This window comes from Pristiophorus japonicus, chromosome 6 (genome assembly GCF_044704955.1).
Source record: "Pristiophorus japonicus isolate sPriJap1 chromosome 6, sPriJap1.hap1, whole genome shotgun sequence".
In the NCBI taxonomy this organism is placed as follows: domain Eukaryota; kingdom Metazoa; phylum Chordata; class Chondrichthyes; family Pristiophoridae; genus Pristiophorus; species Pristiophorus japonicus.
The window spans coordinates 244,369,672-244,387,876 of record NC_091982.1 but is presented as its reverse complement, the minus strand read 5'-3'; the positions used below and the strand labels follow the sequence as shown (position 1 = coordinate 244,387,876).

General features: G+C 51.2%; 1 protein-coding gene across 3 annotated transcripts in view; it reads right to left on the bottom strand.

The window, feature by feature from the left end:
• Positions 1 to 18,205, bottom strand: part of fndc3ba (fibronectin type III domain containing 3Ba) — a 411,236-nt gene that overhangs the window by 305,245 nt on the left and 87,786 nt on the right. For all 3 annotated transcript variants that reach the window (XM_070882439.1, XM_070882441.1, XM_070882440.1), the window contains exon 2: positions 11,518 to 11,660. In XM_070882439.1, coding sequence (XP_070738540.1) covers positions 11,518 to 11,628 — 111 coding nt within the window. In that variant the 5' untranslated portion in view covers positions 11,629 to 11,660. The remainder of the gene's footprint in view (positions 1 to 11,517; positions 11,661 to 18,205) is intronic.

Sequence of the window (18,205 nt, the reverse complement as noted above, 5' to 3'; positions counted from 1 at the left end):
CCCTGCGGCACCCCACTAGTCACTGCCTGCCATTCTGTAAAGGACCCGTTTATCCCGACTCTCTGCTTCCTGTCTGCCAACCAGTTCTCTATCCACGTCAGTACATTACGTCCAATAACATGTGCTTTAATTTTGCAAACCAATCTCTTGTGTGGGACCTTGTCAAAAGCCTTTTGAAAGTCCAAATACACCACATCCACTGGTGATCCCTTGACCACTCTATTAGTTACATCCTCAAAAAATTCTAGAAGATTTGTCAAGCATGATTTCCCTTTCATAAATCCATGCTGACTTGGACCGATCCTGTCACTGCTTTCCAAATGCGCTGCTATTTCATCTTTAACAATTGATTCCAACATTTTCCCCACTACTGATGTCAGGCTAACCGGTCTATAATTACCTGTTTTCTCTCTCCCTCCTTTTTTAAAAAGTGGTGTTACATTAGCTACCCTCCAGTCCATAGGAACTGATCCAGAGTCGATTGACTGTTGGAAAATGATCACCAATGCATCCACTATTTCTAGGGCCACTTCCTTAAGTACTCTGGGATGCAGTCTATCAGGCCCCGGGGATTTATCAGCCTTCAATCCCATCAATTTCCCCAACATAATTTCCCGCCTAATAAGGATATCCTTCAGTTCCTCCTTCTCACTAGACCCTTGGTCACCGAGTACTTCCGGAAGGTTATGTTTTATCTTCCTTCGTGAAGACAGAACCAAAGGATTTGTTCAACTGGTCTGCCACTTCTTTGTTTCCCATTATAAATTTACTTGAATCTGAATGCAAGGGACCTACATTTGTCTTCACTAATCTTTTTCTCTTCACATATCTATAGAAGCTTTGCAGTCAGTTTTTATATTCCCGGCAAGTTTCCTCTCATACTCTATTTTCCCCCTCCTAATTTGTCCTCCTCTGCTGAATTCTAAATTTCTCCCAATCCTCAGGTTTGCTGCTTTTTCTGGCCAATTTATATGCCTGTTCCTTGGATTTAACACTATCCTTAATGTTCCTTGTTAGCCACGGTTGAGCCACCTTCCCTGTTTTATTTTTACTCCAGACTGGGATGTACAATTGTTGAAGCTCATTCATATGAAATTTAAATGTTTGCTATTGCCTATCCACCGCCAATCCTTTAAGTATCATTTGCCAGTCTATTCTAGCCAATTCAAATCTCATAACACCGAAAATGTTTTTTTTAAACGGATGTTGCTTGTAGGATAAATATTGGCCCAGGACACCGGGGAGAACTTCCCCTACTCTTCTTTGAAATGGTTGCCGTGGGATCTTTTACAGTCAGCTGAGCGCGTGGGCGGGACCTCGGTTTAACGTCTCATCTAAAGATGGCACCTCCAACAGTGCAACGCTCCCTCAGCACTGCCCCGCCGACAGTGCAGCGCTCCCTCAGTACTGCCCCGCCGACAATGCAGCACTCCCTCAGTACTGCCCCGCCGACAATGCAGCACTCCCTCAGTACTGCCCCTCCGACAATGCAACGCTCCCTCAGCACTGCCCCTCCGACAGTGAGGCACTCCCTCAGTACTGCCCCTCCGACAATGCAACACTCCCTCAGTACTGCCCCTCCGACAGTGAGGCACTCCCTCAGTACTGCCCCGCCGACAATGCAGCACTCCCTCAGTACTGCCCTCCGACAATGCAGCACTCCCTCAGTACTGCCCTTCCGACAGTGCAGCGCTCCCTCAGTACTGGCACCAAGAATGTCATTGGAAGCAGGGAGGTGAGAATTGGCGGAGATGTCCGGACGTGGCTGCCGGTGATGTCACACACGAGCAACTACCACTTCCAGTGACCTGCAAACCGTGGGGCCACACCCCACAAGGAGTCATGGCCTTCATAAAACGGAGGAGTGTAAAATATATTTATATATAAAAAGGGGCCCTGGCGAATTAACTGCCTCTCTTAAAAATGAATGGGAAGGAAGGCAAAGGTCCACGAGAACTTTAACCCACTCACGCCCCGTGATTATGAGTGAGCCAGGATGTAACAGCAGTGAGTGAAAGAGCGGGGATCTCCCCCCCGATAATGCCCCCCCTCCCCAAAGGCTGAAAATGTCGTCGCTCGGCTATTCTTAGTCAAAGTTCAAAGTTCCTGCAGATGTTGCCAGATGTCCTGCTGAGCGCGCCTGGAAGCCACCTACACAAGCATGCAGGAATCAAACAGGTGGGAGACAAGCACTCGCTGGGTGTCTGCCGATGCGGCAGTTTGACATTTAAACAGCCAGGACCCTCGTGGCTAATATCTTGGAGCAGTGCCGTTAGCAGCACAGGGAAATGCCAATGGGATTACATCATTCCTTGAAACAATTAGGAGCTCTGGCACTGGTCTCATTGCTCTCTCTCTCGGGTCAGAAGCTGCCCACCTCCCCACACTCCTCCACCACCCCCCCCCCCCGGCCTCCCCCTCCCCCGCCGTCTGCTCCCTCCCTCAGAATTTTTAAAAAGCAGAGATAAAAAGGACTTGCATTTCTATAGCGCCTTGCACAACCTCAGGACGTCCCAAAGCGCTTTACAGCCAATGAAGTACTTTTGACGTGTAGTCACTGTTGTAATGTAGGAAACGTGGCAGCCAATTTACGCACAGCAAGCTCCCACAAACAGCAATGTGATAATGACCAGATCATCTGTTTTAGTGACGTTGGTTGAGGGATAAATATGGGCCCAGGACACCGGGGAGAACTCCCCCCTGCTCTTCAAAATAGTGGCCACGGGATATTTTACGTCCACCTTAGAGGGCAGCGGGGCCTCGATTTACCGTTTCATCCAAAGCGCTCCCTCAGCACTGCACTAGGAGAGTCGGCCTGGAGTTTTGCGCTCAAGTCCCTGGCGTGGCACTTGAACCCACGACCCCTGACTCCGAGGCGAGGGTGCGGCCCACTGATCCACAGCTGACACTACAAGATTCTCCTAGGCTGCTTTCATACCGTGTTGGAGCTATCGAGGAGGAAAAAAAGCTCGCCAGATTCGCGAGACCAGCACCCCCCCCTCCCCTAACCACGGCTTCGGGCTCCGAGACCGAAACCGACGGTAATGGTGACTGAACGCGCCCCAAGGGCGCCGGAGACATGCTTCCGCCTGGCGGCTTGAAAGGCTCGGGTCAGCAAGCGTGTGTTGGCGCCGGTATCCTGCGCGCACGTGCGCGATACGGTGAACGGGGCGGGGAACGCAAGGTGCCGCCGTCTGAAACATCAATTGCCGGTGAAGAATGTGTGGTTTGAGCTTCCACTCCCTCAGCCCTCTGTGGCCTTGCCCCTCCCTATCTCTGTAATCTCCTTCAGCAGCGCCCCAACCCCCCCACCATGAAATCTGCGCTCTTCCAATTCTGGCCTCTTGCGCATCCCCGATTTTAATCGCTCCACCATTTACGGCCGTGCCTTCAGCTGCCTGGGCCCTAAACTCTGGAATTCCCTCGCTAAACCTCTCCGCCTCTCTGTCTCTTACATTACAACAATGACTACACTCCAAAAATACTTCATTGGCTGTGAAGCGCTTTGAGACGTCCGGTGGTCGTGAAAGGCGCTATATAAATCCAAGTCTTTCTCCCCGTTTAAGGCGTTCCTAAAAACCGACCTCTTTGACCAAGCTTTTGGGCACCTGCCCTAATATCTCCTTATGTGGCTCGGTGTCAAATTCTGTCTGAAGTCCCTTGGTGCTATATAAATGCAAGTTGTTGGTATGTGGTCAGAGGATTATGCTCAACGCTGGTCACTCCAAGGGCAACGATTGGGTCCGCACAATTGGCCTCAGTATAGCAGAGGGTGGGAGTGGGGGTGAATTCAACCGTGACCCCGCTCTTCATCATAGGAACGCACACGGTGAATTTTAACCCAGTCCCCATCCTGGGACCGAAGCTGGGGGTCGAGGGGGTTAAGACAATGGCGGGGAGTTGGTGGGTCGGTGGGGGGCGGCGGTTTGTGCCATATTCCCAACCCATTCCCGCTCTCCCCGCCATTTTAACTTGTTTGAATGCGGGCATGGTAATGCACCGGGGGAGGGGCCAGGGCCTATTTACAAGGGCCGAGTCGCGCTCCGATGACATGACGTGGGGCGCGAGCGAGCGCCATTTTAACCGCGGGGGCGGGACCGAGGCCCCTCACTGTCTCGAACCCGCCAACGTACGGCAGAGCGTAGGGAAAGCCCAGGAACCTCGGCCACTGGAGGCCCGAAGCAGTAAAGGTTTTTTTTTCCCCTTCAACCTTATAAAGGTTCCTTGGGATCCTCCTGGTCCCACAAGCATAGCTCGTGCCTTCTGCCCTGCCCCTGGTCCTCTCCCAGCGCAAACGATCCCATACCCTGCACCCCCGCCCCCCACTATTCCCACTGGCAGGCCTGAGCCACCACCCCCCCTCCCCCCAAAAAATTGCGAGCCCCACCCATCAGTGCTAATCCCGTTCCCCCTGGTTTCGGGAGGGAGTCTCAGCACTGGAGCCAATGTTCCCTTTCACTTTTTGCGGGAGGCGTCCAAATTCCCCACGCGCGCGTTTTTACAAGCCAGTGCACCTCTTCGGGGGAGCTTCAGAGCACTGCACGGCCGAGCAGCTTCATGTGAATGTTGGTTGCGGAGTGCCGAGAAATCCCAGGGGCCAACATCTCCCGGGTTTTGCGTTCCGGGGGCTGGGCGAGGTTCACTGCCCGCTCCCCCCATAGCCCAACTCCAACTCTCAGTGAAAATCGGGGCGGGTGTACCAGTGCAGCGAGGGCGGAATCGGCTAGCCTGCAACACCCCCCGGCCTTTCACCCCATCGCATAGCCTCCCAAATCCAGTCTTCACTGGGCTCATTACACGCGTGACACTTGCCAGGTGAGATCATGCCACGTAAACAAATATAACGCCTCTCTTTGTTTCGATCTCAAAATTCAGTGGGATGGCTTTTGGGCAAGAGAGTGACTGCTACCCATGGGATCTTAGGCTAGCAAGGATTCAGGAGCAAAGCAGATTGACAGACAAAGACAACCTGCATTTATATAGCGACTTGGGACGTTAACGGAGCTAGATAAATGCAAGCTGTGGTTGTTGTTGCTGCCTTATCACAACACTCGGTCCTTTGCAATCAGTGAAGTACTTTTTGGAGTGTAGTCACATTTCCAATGTGGGAAACGCGGCAGCCAATCTGCGCACAGCAAGCTCCCACACACAGCAATGTGATAATGTGATAAGTGACGTTGGTTGAGGGACAAATATTGGCCAGAACACTAGGGAGAACTCCCCTGCTCTTCTTTGGAATAGTGGCAGTGGGATCTTTTACGTCCAACTGAGAGGGATTCAGTTTAACATCTCATCCAAAAGACGGCACCTCCGACAGTGCAGAGCTCCCACAGTACCGCACTGGGAGTGTCAGCCTGGATTAGGATTGTCCAATGCTTCGGTCTTCATGTCTATTTGCTTGTGTATCATGAAGTTTCAGGAGCCACTTATAAAAGGTGCAAGTTATTGCTTCTCCATCTTCCCCAAAGATCAGCTCATCCAAAACTCTGCTGGCCCGTGTCCTAACTCGCACCCAGTCCCGTTCACCCATCACCCCCTGTGCTCGCTGACTGTGTCCCAACTCGCATCCAGTCCCGTTCACCCATCACCCCCTGTGCTGATCTACATTGGCACCAGCTCTGGCAACACCTCAATTTAAAAATTCTCATCCTGGTTTTCAAATCCTTCCACGTCCTTGCTCCCTCTCCATCTCTGTAACCTCCTACAACCTCAGTGACTTCTGCGCTCCTCCAATTCTGGCCTCTTGCGCATCCCTGATTATTACTGCTCCACCATTTACAGCCGTGCCTTCTATTGCCTGAGCCCTAAGCTCTGGAATTCCCTCCGCCTCGCTACCTCTCTTTCGTTAAGATGCTCCTTAAAACCTACCTCTGACCAGGCTTTTGGTCACCTGTCTGAATATCTCCTTGTACAGCTTGGTGTCAATTTCCCTCTGATTTACGCTCCTGTGAAGCACCTTTAGACATTTTACTACGTTAAAGGCGCTATCTAAATGCAAGTTGTTGCTGTAAATCCTGTACATCCAAGTTGCTGATATTACAGATCCCGGGGTTCTGATTTGGGATTGATTCACCAATGAGACAACAGCACCAGGAACAGCCCTTTCCAAAACTCCAGAACGGTGAAATTCAACCATGACAAACCGGCAGGGAACGAGGCAGCGAGGACCCGGGGCTTCGAGGGAACGAGGGCCGAGCACCCGGGGCTTCGAGGGAACGAGGGCCGAGCACCCGGGGCTTCGAGGGAACGATTCTCAAGGGTCGTGAGCCGCACCGTCCCCTATGGGCACATAACATAAGAATAGGAACAGGAGGAGGCCATTCGGCCCCTCGAGCCTGCTCTGCCATTCAATATTATGCATGGCTGATCTGATCTTGGCCTCAGCTCCACTTCCCTGCCCACCCCCCCATAACCCACGACTCCCCTATAGTTCAAAAATTTGTCTATCTCCACCTTAAATATATTCAATGACCCAGCCTCCACAGCTCTCTGGGGCAGAGAAGTCCACAGATCTATGACCCTCTGAGAGAAGAAGTTCCTCCCGGCCTAGATTATGTGTTCAGGTCCTGGTACGAGGCTTGAACCCAAACCCTTCTAACACAATGGAACCAACGGAGGCAAGGAGGGGGATACGGGGTTGGGGGAAGAATGAGAGGTGATCTTATTGAAACATAAGTTTCTGAGGGAGCTTGGCAGGGTAGATGCTGAGAGGATGTTTCCCCTTGTGGGGGAATCTAGACCTAGGAGGCATAGTTTCAGAATAAGGGGTCGCCCATTTAAGATGGCGATGCCCACATCCCGAGAATGAATTCAAAAATAAATATGAATGGAGAGACTGGGTAACCAAGCACAATACTGCACCTCAGTGTTCATCAGTTTGTTAAGGAGAGGTGTGGCAAACGGCATTTTACACCAGAGCAGGGCATCGTGCCCTGGGTCAAAGCTGACTCCATCTCTGTACATGGACATACGAACATACGAAATAGGAGCAGGAGTAGGCCATACGGCCCCTCGAGTCTGCTCCGTCATTCAATAAGATCATGGCTGATCAGCTCCTGGCTTCAACTCCACTTCCCTGCCTGCTCCCCGTGACTCCCTTATTGTTCAAAAATCTGTATCTCCAACTTAAATATATTCATTGACCCAGCCTCCACAGCTCTCTGGAGTAGAGAATTCCAGAGATTCACAACCCTCAGAGAAGAAATTCCTCCGCATCTCCGTCTTAAATGGGCGACCCCTCATTCTGAGACTATGCCCCCTAGTTCTAGATTCCCTCACGAGGGGAAACATCCTCTCTGCATCTACCCTGTCAAACCTCCTCAGTATCTTGTATGTTTCAATAAGATCACACCTCATTCTTCTAAACTCCAATGAGTATAGGCCCCAAGTTGCTCTGGAGGAGGTGGTGGGCCACCTTCCTGGACCCGTTGGTAATAGTTTGGTACAACGGTGGGCCGCTTTCAAGGGCAGGTAAGAGAGTCAACCTGGATTGGAGTCACATATCGGCCCAGACCGGGTAAGGACGGCAGGACATTAGTGAATCAGCTAGGTGTTTATGACAATCCGACAGCTTCATGGTCACTTTTACTGACACCAGTTTTTTATTTTGAGTTTTTTTTTAAAATACAGATTTCAAATTGTCAAAATGACATTGTGGGATTTGAACTCACGCTCTCTGGAGTCTCTGGACTATCCAGGCCTCTGGATTACTGCTCCAGTAATATACCCACTGCACTCCTGTACACCTCTGCTCCAATAATATAACCAGTACACTCCCATATCCATACGATAAAAGGAATAATCAATTGCATTCATTATTATTTGAAGCAAACGTCACATTATTAAACGCCGATCTTTTATTTGCTCACCTACGTGCACGAGTCCAGATCTAAAACATCCTTAAGCATTCCCGCAATCCAAATGATAACCCCACTCTCGTGTTGTAAGAAAGAGGGCGGGGAAAGTGGTGATCACTGGTTTGGCGGAATGGGAATAAATCTGGATCAGGTGTTGGTTTAAGGACTCAACGTCACATTATCTAAACCCAGGGGTCACAGCCATCATCCACGTGACCAATGTTCCCCGCAATTCCTTTTTGGGCTGCGCGGCCCAAAGGTTTAACAACAACTTATATTTATATAATGAGATCATGGCGGAGGAACAGTGAGAGATCGTGGCGGAGGAGCGGCGAATGTTTGTGGTGGAGGAGCGGCGTGAGATCGTGGCGGAGGTGCGCCGAATGAGACTACGGGGCCTAGAAAAGCCAAGGGCCCGGGGCAGCACGGGCCAGCCCACACTGCGATATGTGTGCGCACTGGGACTAGCTCTGTCAAACCTGTGTGATGGCTGAGCTGCAACAGTCACCATACGTTAAAAAAAATCCACGCACAGGCATCTTCCACCCCTGGAGTTCAGGACTGGATTATCAGGTCCTTCATTGAAACATCTGCGAACTCGTTCCTTTTGGTGTGGAAGCAAGTCATCCTCGTTCAAGGGACTGTCTGTGATGATGATATTTATATCGCACCTTTAAGGTAGTAAAACGTCCCAAGGTGCTTCACAGGAGTTTGAGGCAAAAATTTGACACCGAGCCACACAAGGACAAATTAGGGCAGAGGACCAAAAGCCTGGTCAAAGAGGTAGGTTTTAAGGAGCGTCTTAAAGGAGGACAGAGGTGTAGAGAGGGGGAGAGCTTAAGGCAGAGAGTTCCATGGCTTGGAGCCCAGGCAGCTGAAGGCATGGCTACCAATGGCGGAGCCAGGGGTGCTCAAGAGGGCAGAATTAGAGGAGTGCAGACATCTCGGGGGGGGTTGTGAGGCTGAAGAAGATTACAGAGATAGGGAGGGGTCAGCCCATGGAGGTATTTGAACAGAAGGATGAGAATTTTGAAAATCGAGGCATTGCTTAACCGGGAGCCAGTGTAGGTCAGCGAGCACAGAGGTGATTGGTGACCGGGACTTGGTGCGAGTTAGTACATGGCCAGCCGAGTATTGGATCACCTCAAGTTTCCGTAGGGTAGAATATGGGAGGCCAGCCAGGAGTGTGTTGGAATAGTCAAGTCTAGAGGTAACAAAGGCATGGATGAGGGTTTCAGCAGCTGAGGCAGGGGCAGAGACGGACGATGTTACGGAGATGGAAATAGACAGTCTTAGCAATGCTGCGGATATGTGGTTGAAAGCTCATTTCAGAATCAAATATGACACCAGGGTTGTGAACAGTCTGGTTCAGCCTCAGACAGAAGTTGGGGAGAGGGATGGAGTCAGTGGCTAGGGAACGGAGTTTGTGACAGGGACCGAAAACAATGGCTTTGGTCTTGCCACTATTTAACTGGAGAAGGTTTCAGCTCATCCAGAACTGGATGTCGGACAAGCAGTCCGACAATTTAGAGACTGTGGAGGGGTTGAGAGATGTGGTAGTGAGGTAGAGCTGGGCGTCATCAGCGTACATCTAGAAACTGACGCTGTGTTTTCGGATGATGTCGCCAAGGGGCAACATGCAGATGAGCAATAAGAGAGGGCCAAGGATAGATCCTTGGGGGATACCAGAGGTAACGATACAGGAGCAGGAAGAAAAGCCATTGCAGGTGATTCTCTGGCTATGATTAGATGGATAAGAATGGAACCAGGCAAGTGCAGTCCCACCCAGCTGGACGATGGAGGAGGGGTGTTGGAGAAGGATGGAGTGGTCAACCGTGTCAAAGGCTGCAGACAGGTCGAGAAGGACGAGGAGGGATAGTTTACCTTTGTCACAGTCACAAAGGATGTAATTTGTGACTTTGAAGAGCGCTGTTTCGGTACTGTGGCAGGCGCGGAAAGCAGACTGGAGGGACTCAAACATGGAATTGCGGAAAGATGGGCACGGATTTGGGAAGCGACAACACGTTCATGAACTTTGGAGAGGAAAGGGAGGCTGGAGATGGGACAATAGCTTGCAAGAACGGAGGGGTCGAGGGTTGTTTTTTTTTTTAGGAGAGCGGTGATGACGGCAGATTTGAGGGAGAGGGGGATAGAAGTGGGGGGGGGGGGAGGGGGGGGAAGGAGAGAACCGTTAACTAAAATGGCAGCTGAACAGATGGTCTCAATCTTAGAAACAGTGAAGTCCATGAGCTCCCCACATTATTTTCGGAGATGAGGGTGGAGACTGGGCAGAGGGGTTTAAGAAGACGATTAGCAGTGGAGAATACAAGCCAGGGTTTATCTTTGCATTCCAGAATGATTCTGGAATAGTGAGCAATTTTGGCAGATGAGAGCAGGACCCCATAATGCTTTATGTGGTCCAGCGAGATCTGGCGGTGAATGGCCAAACCAGTTGTCCGCCATATCCGTTCAAGTATGCTTGGACTTGAGGGAGCGAAGATCAGGGCCGTACCAGGGGGAATGGCCAGGGTGAGAGAGAGTAATTGTTTTAATAGGAACTAGGGCATTAAAGGCGGTGGTGAGGGTGTGACTGAGCAGATCAGTGGCCGCAGAAATGTCCTGGTGAGTGGAGGACCAAAGGCTGGACAGTTGGGAGTTGATAACTGCAGTTGCAAGAGAGTGTGTGTCAATTTATAGCTGGTTCTCCGGCAGCGAGGGACCCCCCTGAACCCTGGCAACACGACCTCAATCTGCCCTTGTAGTCCCGACTCGCTAGTCAGTCACACAGGAACAGGAGGAGGCCATTCAGCCCCTCGAGCCTGTTCCCCCATTCAATCAGATCATAGCTGATCTATGACCTAACTCCACAGCTTCCTTTGCCCCATATATCCCTTAATACCATCAGTTAACAAAAATCTGATTTAAAATTATCAATTGACCTAACATCACTTGCAGTTTGCGGAAGAGTGTTCAAAACTCCTGCAACCCTTTTGCTGGTAGAAGTGTTTTTTTTTTAATTCATTCATGGGATGTGGGTGTCGCTGACAAGGCCAGCATTTATTGCCCTTGAGAAGGTGGTGGTGAGCCGCCGCCTTGAACCGCTGCAGTCCGTGTGGGGAAGGTGCTCCCACAGTGCTGTTAGGGAGGGAGTTCCAGGATTTTGACCCAGCGACAATGAAGGAACGGCCGATATATTTCCAAGTCAGGATGGTGTGTAACTTGGAGGGGAACTTGCACGTGATGGTGTTCCCATGCGCCTGCTGCCCTTGTCCTTCTAGGTGATAGAGGTCGCGGGTTTGGGAGGTGCTGCCAAAGAAGCCTTGGCGAGTTGCTGCAGTGCATCTTGTAGATGGTGCACACTGCAGCCACGGTGCGCCGGTGGTGGAGGGAGTGAATGTTGAAGGTGGGGGATGGGGTGCCAATTAAGTGGGCTGCTTTGTCCTGAATGGTGTCGAACTTGTGGAGTGTTGTTGGAGCTGCACTCATCCAGGCACGTGGAGAGTATTCCATCACACTCCTGACTTGTGCCTTGTAGATGGTGGAAAGGCTTTGGGGAGTCAGGAGGTGAGTCACTCGGCACAGAATACCCAGCCTCTGACCTGCTCCAGTAGCCACAGTCATTCCTTCACGTCGAATCATAGAGTATTTAATCGGGACTCACCTGTTGTGATCCATCCCCATTGACCAAGTGAGGCATCATGGAGACATCTCCGTTGAGCAAAGGCGGCAGCTCCAAGGGAATCTGGTCTGTCATCATCATTGTGACATACATTCATGGAGTCCTTCGCTCACCGGCTTCCTGCACTGAAACGGCACAATGGAAGTTCAATTATAGCGAGCAACTTGCCTTTACAGGTGATCCAAAACTCTGCTGACCATGTGTTAACTCGCACCCAGTCCCGTTCACCCATCACCCCCTGTGCTCGCTGCCAGTGTCCTAACTCGCACCCAGTCCCGTTCACCCATCACCCTCTGTGCTCGCTGCCCGTGTCCTAACTCGCACCCAGTCCCGTTCACCCATCACCCCCTGTGCTCGCTGCCAGTGTCCTAACTCGCACCCAGTCCCGTTCACCCATCACCCCCTGTGCTCGCTGCCCGTGTCCTAACTCGCACCCAGTCCCGTTCACCCATCACCCTCTGTGCTCGCTGCCCGTGTCCTAACTCGCACCCAGTCCCGTTCACCCATCACCCCGTGTTCGCTGACCATGTCCTAATTCGCACCCAGTCCCGTTCACCCATTACCCCCTGTGTTCACTGACCTACATTGGCTCCCGGTCCGGCAACACCTCGATTTTAAAATTCTCATCCTTGTTTACAAATATATCCATGGCCTTGACCCTCCCTATCTCTGTAATCTCTTTCACCCCACCCTCCCAGAGATATCTGCGCTCCTCTAACTCTGCCCACCAGAGCATCCCTGATTATAATCGCTCAACCATTGGTGGCCGTGCCTTCTGTTGCCTAGGCCCCAAGCTCTGGAACACCCTGCCAAAACCTCTCCGCCTCTCTTTCTTCCTTAAAACATTTCTCTTTGATCAAGCTTTTGGTCACCTGCGCTAATTTCTACTTATGCAGCTCGGTGTCAAATTTTTTAAAAATCTCATTACACTCCTGTGAAGCGCCTTGGGACATTTCACTACGTTAAAGGCACTATATAAATACTCATTGTTGTTGTTTATTAATAGCGCCTTACCACATCTCTCATAACTGACCCAGAAATACAAAATGTGCAACAAAATCACTCTTGGGAGTTCAGCCACTGTTGTCACATGGGCAAACGTGGCAGCCACTTTCTGCACAGCAAGATCTCACAAACGAACGAACGGACCTGCACTTAGACAGCGCCTTTCACCACCTTGGGTGGTGCCAAGGCGCTTTATACCCAACATGCTGCAGACAATACTCTTTGAAGTGTCACTGTTGTAATGTGGCAGCCAATTTCCACACAGCAAGCTCCACAAACCGCAATGAGATAAATGACCAGATCATTTTTTTTTTTAAAAAGCGATTTTGGCTGAAGGATAAATATCGGCCATAGGACATTGGGGAGAACTCTCCCCCCACTCCCTGCGCTTCTTCCAATAGTGCCCATGCGATCTTTTGCGTCCACCCGGAGGGGGAAGACGGGGCCTCGGTTTAACGTCTCAGCCAAAAGAAAGAGCAGCACTCCCTCGGTCCCGGCAGCAGAAGTGTTGGCCGCTGGTGCAGCAGAAAACAAATGTCAGCCAGGAGTCCAGAGAGAGGCGAGACAAAGTGAAGCGATCAAAGCTCTTTATGTCCAACTAACCACTCTCAACGCTGTGGTCAGAATGAACTGCTCCCATTGCCCACACCCTCGACAACATTGAAAGAAAAACAGAGGAAAGCAAGAGAAGGGTAATGGCTGCAATCTTTTAATAGAGATGTTCAAAATCATGAGGAGAAATCTTTTCCAGGGGCAGGAGGGTTGGTAACCAGAGGACACGCTGTAATTTGTTTTTGGGTGCGTGGCCCCTTTAAATATTCGTGAATGGGCGGTTATCCCAATTGGAAAGCCGGCAAGTGACAATTGGCAAAAGAACAGAAGGGGAGATGAGGAGAATTTTTATTTTAAAAACACAGTGAGTTGTTGTTATCGGGAGGGCGCTGAGCACCTCGAGTCTCGTCGCCAAGAGCACGCAGAAAACAAGCGCAGGCAGCGGAAGGAGCGTGCAGCAAACCAGACTCCCCATCCACCCTTTCCTCAACCATTGTCTGTCCTATGACAGAGACTGTAATTCCCGTATTGGACTGTACAGTCAGCTGAGAACTCACTTTTAGAGTGGAAGCAAGTCCTCCTCAATTTCGAGGGACTGCCTATGATAATCTGGAATGCGCTGCCTGAAAGGGCGGTGGAAGCAGGTTCAGTAGTAACTTTCAAAAGGGAATTGGATAAATACTTGACAGCAATGTGCGCTGTAATTTGTTTTTGGGTGCGTGGCCCCTTTAAGTGGCTGCGTGGCCCCTTTAAATATTCGTGAATGCGTGATTATCCCAATTGGAAAGCCGGCAAGCGATCTGCAGGAGCTCCAGAGCGCGCTGCTGACAGGGAACATTGCTGGAACAGGAAAGGTTTACAGGGCTCTGGGGAAAGAGCAGGGGGGGGAGTGGGGCTGATTGGAGCCAGCACAGGCACGATGGGCCGAATGGCCTCCGTCTGTGCTGTACGATTCTATGAATGTGCTTACTCCAACAGCGGACCCTCGAGGGTTGAGTTGCCAATATATGCAAGCACCACACGCATCACTGGTGGCTCAAAAATGACCAGACGGCACAGGGATTTTCAGACTGGTCTGGAGAGGTCGAGATACGAGGCTGGCTCGATCACTTGTCAGAGTCCTTACCCCGTTTAGCCAACTGTCCAAAACTTCTCCTCGACATTGACAGCTATAAATTGGAAAAATCTGGGCTTGACAAAGTCTGGCTCTCTGCCTGATAACAGTGAGCTCAGGAAACACTTTGAAGGGCCGCTTGGACCATTAATATTTGATATATATTAATGACTTGGACGTGGGTGTGCAGGGCACAATTTCAAAATCTGCAGCTGACACAAAACTTGGAAGTACTGTATGATGATAAGACTTCAAGAGGACATAGACAGGCCGGTGGAACGGGCGGACACGTGGCAGATGAAATGTAACATAGAAAAGTGCAAAGTGGTGGAAAGAACAAGGAGAGGCAATATAAACGGAAGGGGACAATTCTAAAGGGGGTGCAGGATCAAAGAGACCTGGGGGTGCGTGTGCACAAATTGCTGACGGTGGCAGGGTAGGTTGAGAAAGCGGCTTAAAAAGCATACGGGATCCTGGGCTTCATAAATAGAGGCGTAAAGTACAAAAGCGTGGAAATAAACCACCACCTGTAAAAAAAAAACACTGGTTCGGCCTCAACTGGAGTATTGTGTCCAATTCTGGGCACCGCACTTTAGGAAGGATTTTAAGGCCTTAGCAAAGGTGCAGAAAAGATATACCAGAATGATTCCAGGGATGAGGGGTTTTAGTTACGTGGATAGACTGGAGAAGCTGGGGTTGTTCTCCTTGGAGCAGAGAAGAGTGAGAGGAGATTTGATAGAGGTGTTCAAAATCTGGGTCAAAAAGGGGTCCAGACAGAGCAGATAGAGAGAAACTGTTCCCATTGGCGGAAGGGTCGAGAACCAGAGGACACAAGTTTAAGGTGATTGGCAGAAGAACCAAAGGCAACACGAGGAAAACCTTTTTTTAAAGCAGCGAGTGGTTAGGATCTGGAATACACTGCCTGAGAGTGGTGGAGGCAGATTCAATCGTGGCTTTCAAAAAGAGAGTTAGATAAGTATCTGAAAGAAAAAGATTTGCAGGACTACGGGTAAAGGGCCGGGGAGTGGGACTGGCTGAAGTGCTCTTGCTGAGGGCCGGCACGGGCTCGACGGGCCAAATGGCCTCCTTCTGTGCTGTAACCATTCTATGGTTCTCTAATTCTCTGATTCGACTCCAGGCTAAAGCACTGCCAGTAAATTAAACTGTTCAACTTAATAGACCCACGTGATAGGGGAAGCACGAGTCAATCTGTCTGGAAAAGTGCCGGAGAGCAGCGCGCTGTACTTGGAGCCAGGGGGCCCAGTGTCAATATTTTATGGACAATTTTGCACGCTACTCCAAGAGTAATGCGCTCACCTACACTGCGATCTCTGAAAACCAGGGAGGAGACCGGAGGGAGGGAGGGAGGGGGTCAGTAGGAACGTGTGCGTGTGCGAGTGACGTGCGCGCGAGTGACGTGCGCGCTATGTCCATGCAAGAGAGCCTGGTCTCCTATCGTCTGGGGTCTCCTTGCCATTGGACCAAGACCCTCATTTGGTCTCATCAGTCACCATATAAACTCATGTTAGTGTGAAAGCAAGTCATTCTTGACTCCAGGGGACTGCCAACGACAGAGAGAGGGAGGGAGTGAGTGCCATCATCTCAACGGACACACGTTGGGGTGACTCCTCCTTGCTGTAACGGGGCTCTGTAGACGCTAACCGCACTCCAACCTCCCCATTAAATCGAAAGCGCTCTGCTGTGTGAACATTCCTCACGCACGAGGCTGGAGAGCAAATGGGTGTCCGGCTATTCCACCACATGGGCATCACAGCAGACCTTGATCTAGTGATCACTAAACATTCACTCCCGCACCCCCGGGTACTAAAGTTAAAACAGTCCGCCCCCTCCCTCCCATCTTGGGTCCAGCTATAGTTTGTCTGACCATTCAACTTGCCCGTACAGGCGAATAATGCACCAAACGAGTTGCATTTAATGCAGTAAAACATCCCGCGGCACTTCACAGGAGCGAATATCGGACACAAATCTAAAATCGAGGCCCATTGGGAAATATTAGGACAGTGAAAGAGGTAGGCTTTGCGGATCTCTTAAAGGAGGAGAGAAGCGCGGAGAGGTTTGGGGAGGGAGTTTCAGAGCTTGGGGCCCAGGCAGTGAAGGCACGGCCACCTATGGTGAGCGATGGAAATCGGGGCTGTGCCAGAAGCCAGAATTGGAGCAGCGCAGAGATCTTGGGGAGTTGTAGGCAATGTTACCACTAATTTCTTTTGGGCTGCACGGCGCATTAAATATTCCATGCATGCACGGTTTCTCCAGTTAAAAGATGGTGAGCCAGCTGTGCATCTTAAAGGGGGCATTGTTTGTGGGGCTGGAAGGGCTACAGAGATAGGGAGGGTTGTGGGGCTGGAGGAGGTTACAGAGATAGGGAGGGTTGTAGGGCTGAAGGAGGTTACAGAGATAGGGAGGGTTGTAGGGCTGGAGGGGTTACAGAGATAGGGAGGGTTGTAGGGCTGAAGGAGGTTACAGAGATAGGGAGGGTTGTAGGGCTGGAGGAGGTTACAGAGATAGGGAGGCTTGTAGGGCTGGAGGGGTTACAGAGACAAGGAGGCTTATGGGGCTGGAGGAGGTTACAGAGATAGGGAGGGTTGTAGGGCTGGAGGGGTTACAGAGACAAGGAGGGTTGTGGGGCTGGAGGAGGTTACAGAGATAGGGAGGCTTGTAGGGCTGGAGGGGTTACAGAGACAAGGAGGCTTGTGGGGCTGGAGGAGGTTACAGAGATAGGGAGGCTTGTGGGGCTGGAGGAGGTTACAGAGATAGGGAGGGTTGTAGGGCTGGAGGGGTTACAGAGATAGGGAGGCTTGTGGGGCTGGAGGAGGTTACAGAGATAGGGAGGGTTGTAGAGCTGGATGGATTACAGAGATAGGGAGGCTTGTGGGGCTGGAGGAGGTTACAGAGATAGGGAGGCTTGTGGGGCTGGAGGAGGTTACAGAGATAGGGAGGCTTGTGGGGCTGGAGGGGTTACAGAGATAGGAAGGCTTGTGGGGCTGGAGGAGGTTACAGAGATAGGGAGGGTTGTAGAGCTGGACGGATTACAGAGATAGGGCAGGGGCGGAGGGGGGGGGGGCGCGGAGGCCATGGAGGATGAGAATTTGAAATTGAGGCATTGCCGGACCGGGAGACAATGTAGGTCAGCGAGCACAGGGTGGTGGGTGAGCAGGGCTGGGTGCGAGTTAGGACACGGCCAGCAGAGTTTTAGATGAGCTCAAGTTTACGGAGGGCGGAAGGTGGGAGGCCGGCCAGGAGAGTGTTGGGATAGTCGGGAGTGCAGATGGGATAAAGACATGGATGAGTTTAGAGCAGGTGTCGCTGGACAGCGATCGGGAGTGGGTTTGCACGCCAACTGCTGCCCCCTCCCAGAAATCAAACAATGCAGCCCAGCTGGAAATCCATCCTGGGACCACCCTCGACTGTGTGCCTCCGGGGGGGGTGCAGGGGGATTGTGTGCGACTGATCTTGAGGAGTAGCGCAGAACGACCAAGAGCCAATCGGTAGCCAGTTCGACACCCTGCCCAGGCAATTCTCCATCATTCTCAGTAGCCCTTTATTGAGCTAACCCCGCCTCTCCCCCCAATGACCAGTTTTGACCCCAGCCCATGAACCCCAAATCCTGCCAACCTGGCCATGTAAACCCCCAGATATCTCAGTTCTATTTGCTCCTCGATTTCTTACTCGCTGGCTAGGCCTGTTTGAATTTTGTGGGCCTGAGGGTTTGCTTACGCCTCACTGGTGGATAAACGCCAAATCAGAACACCAGGAGGTTTTACCGTAACTGCAATCAAAACTTTTATATGTCAAGAAAGCAAGCATTTATCTGGCTCCTTTCACAGCCTCAGGACATCCCACAGCCAAGGGAATGATTTTTCTGCATTGGAATGTAGGAAAGGCAGCAGCCAATTTGAGCACAGCAAGCTCCCACAAACAGCACAGAGACAACATGACCAGATAATCTGCCCCCCCCCCCCCACCCCCACCCTCAGTGAT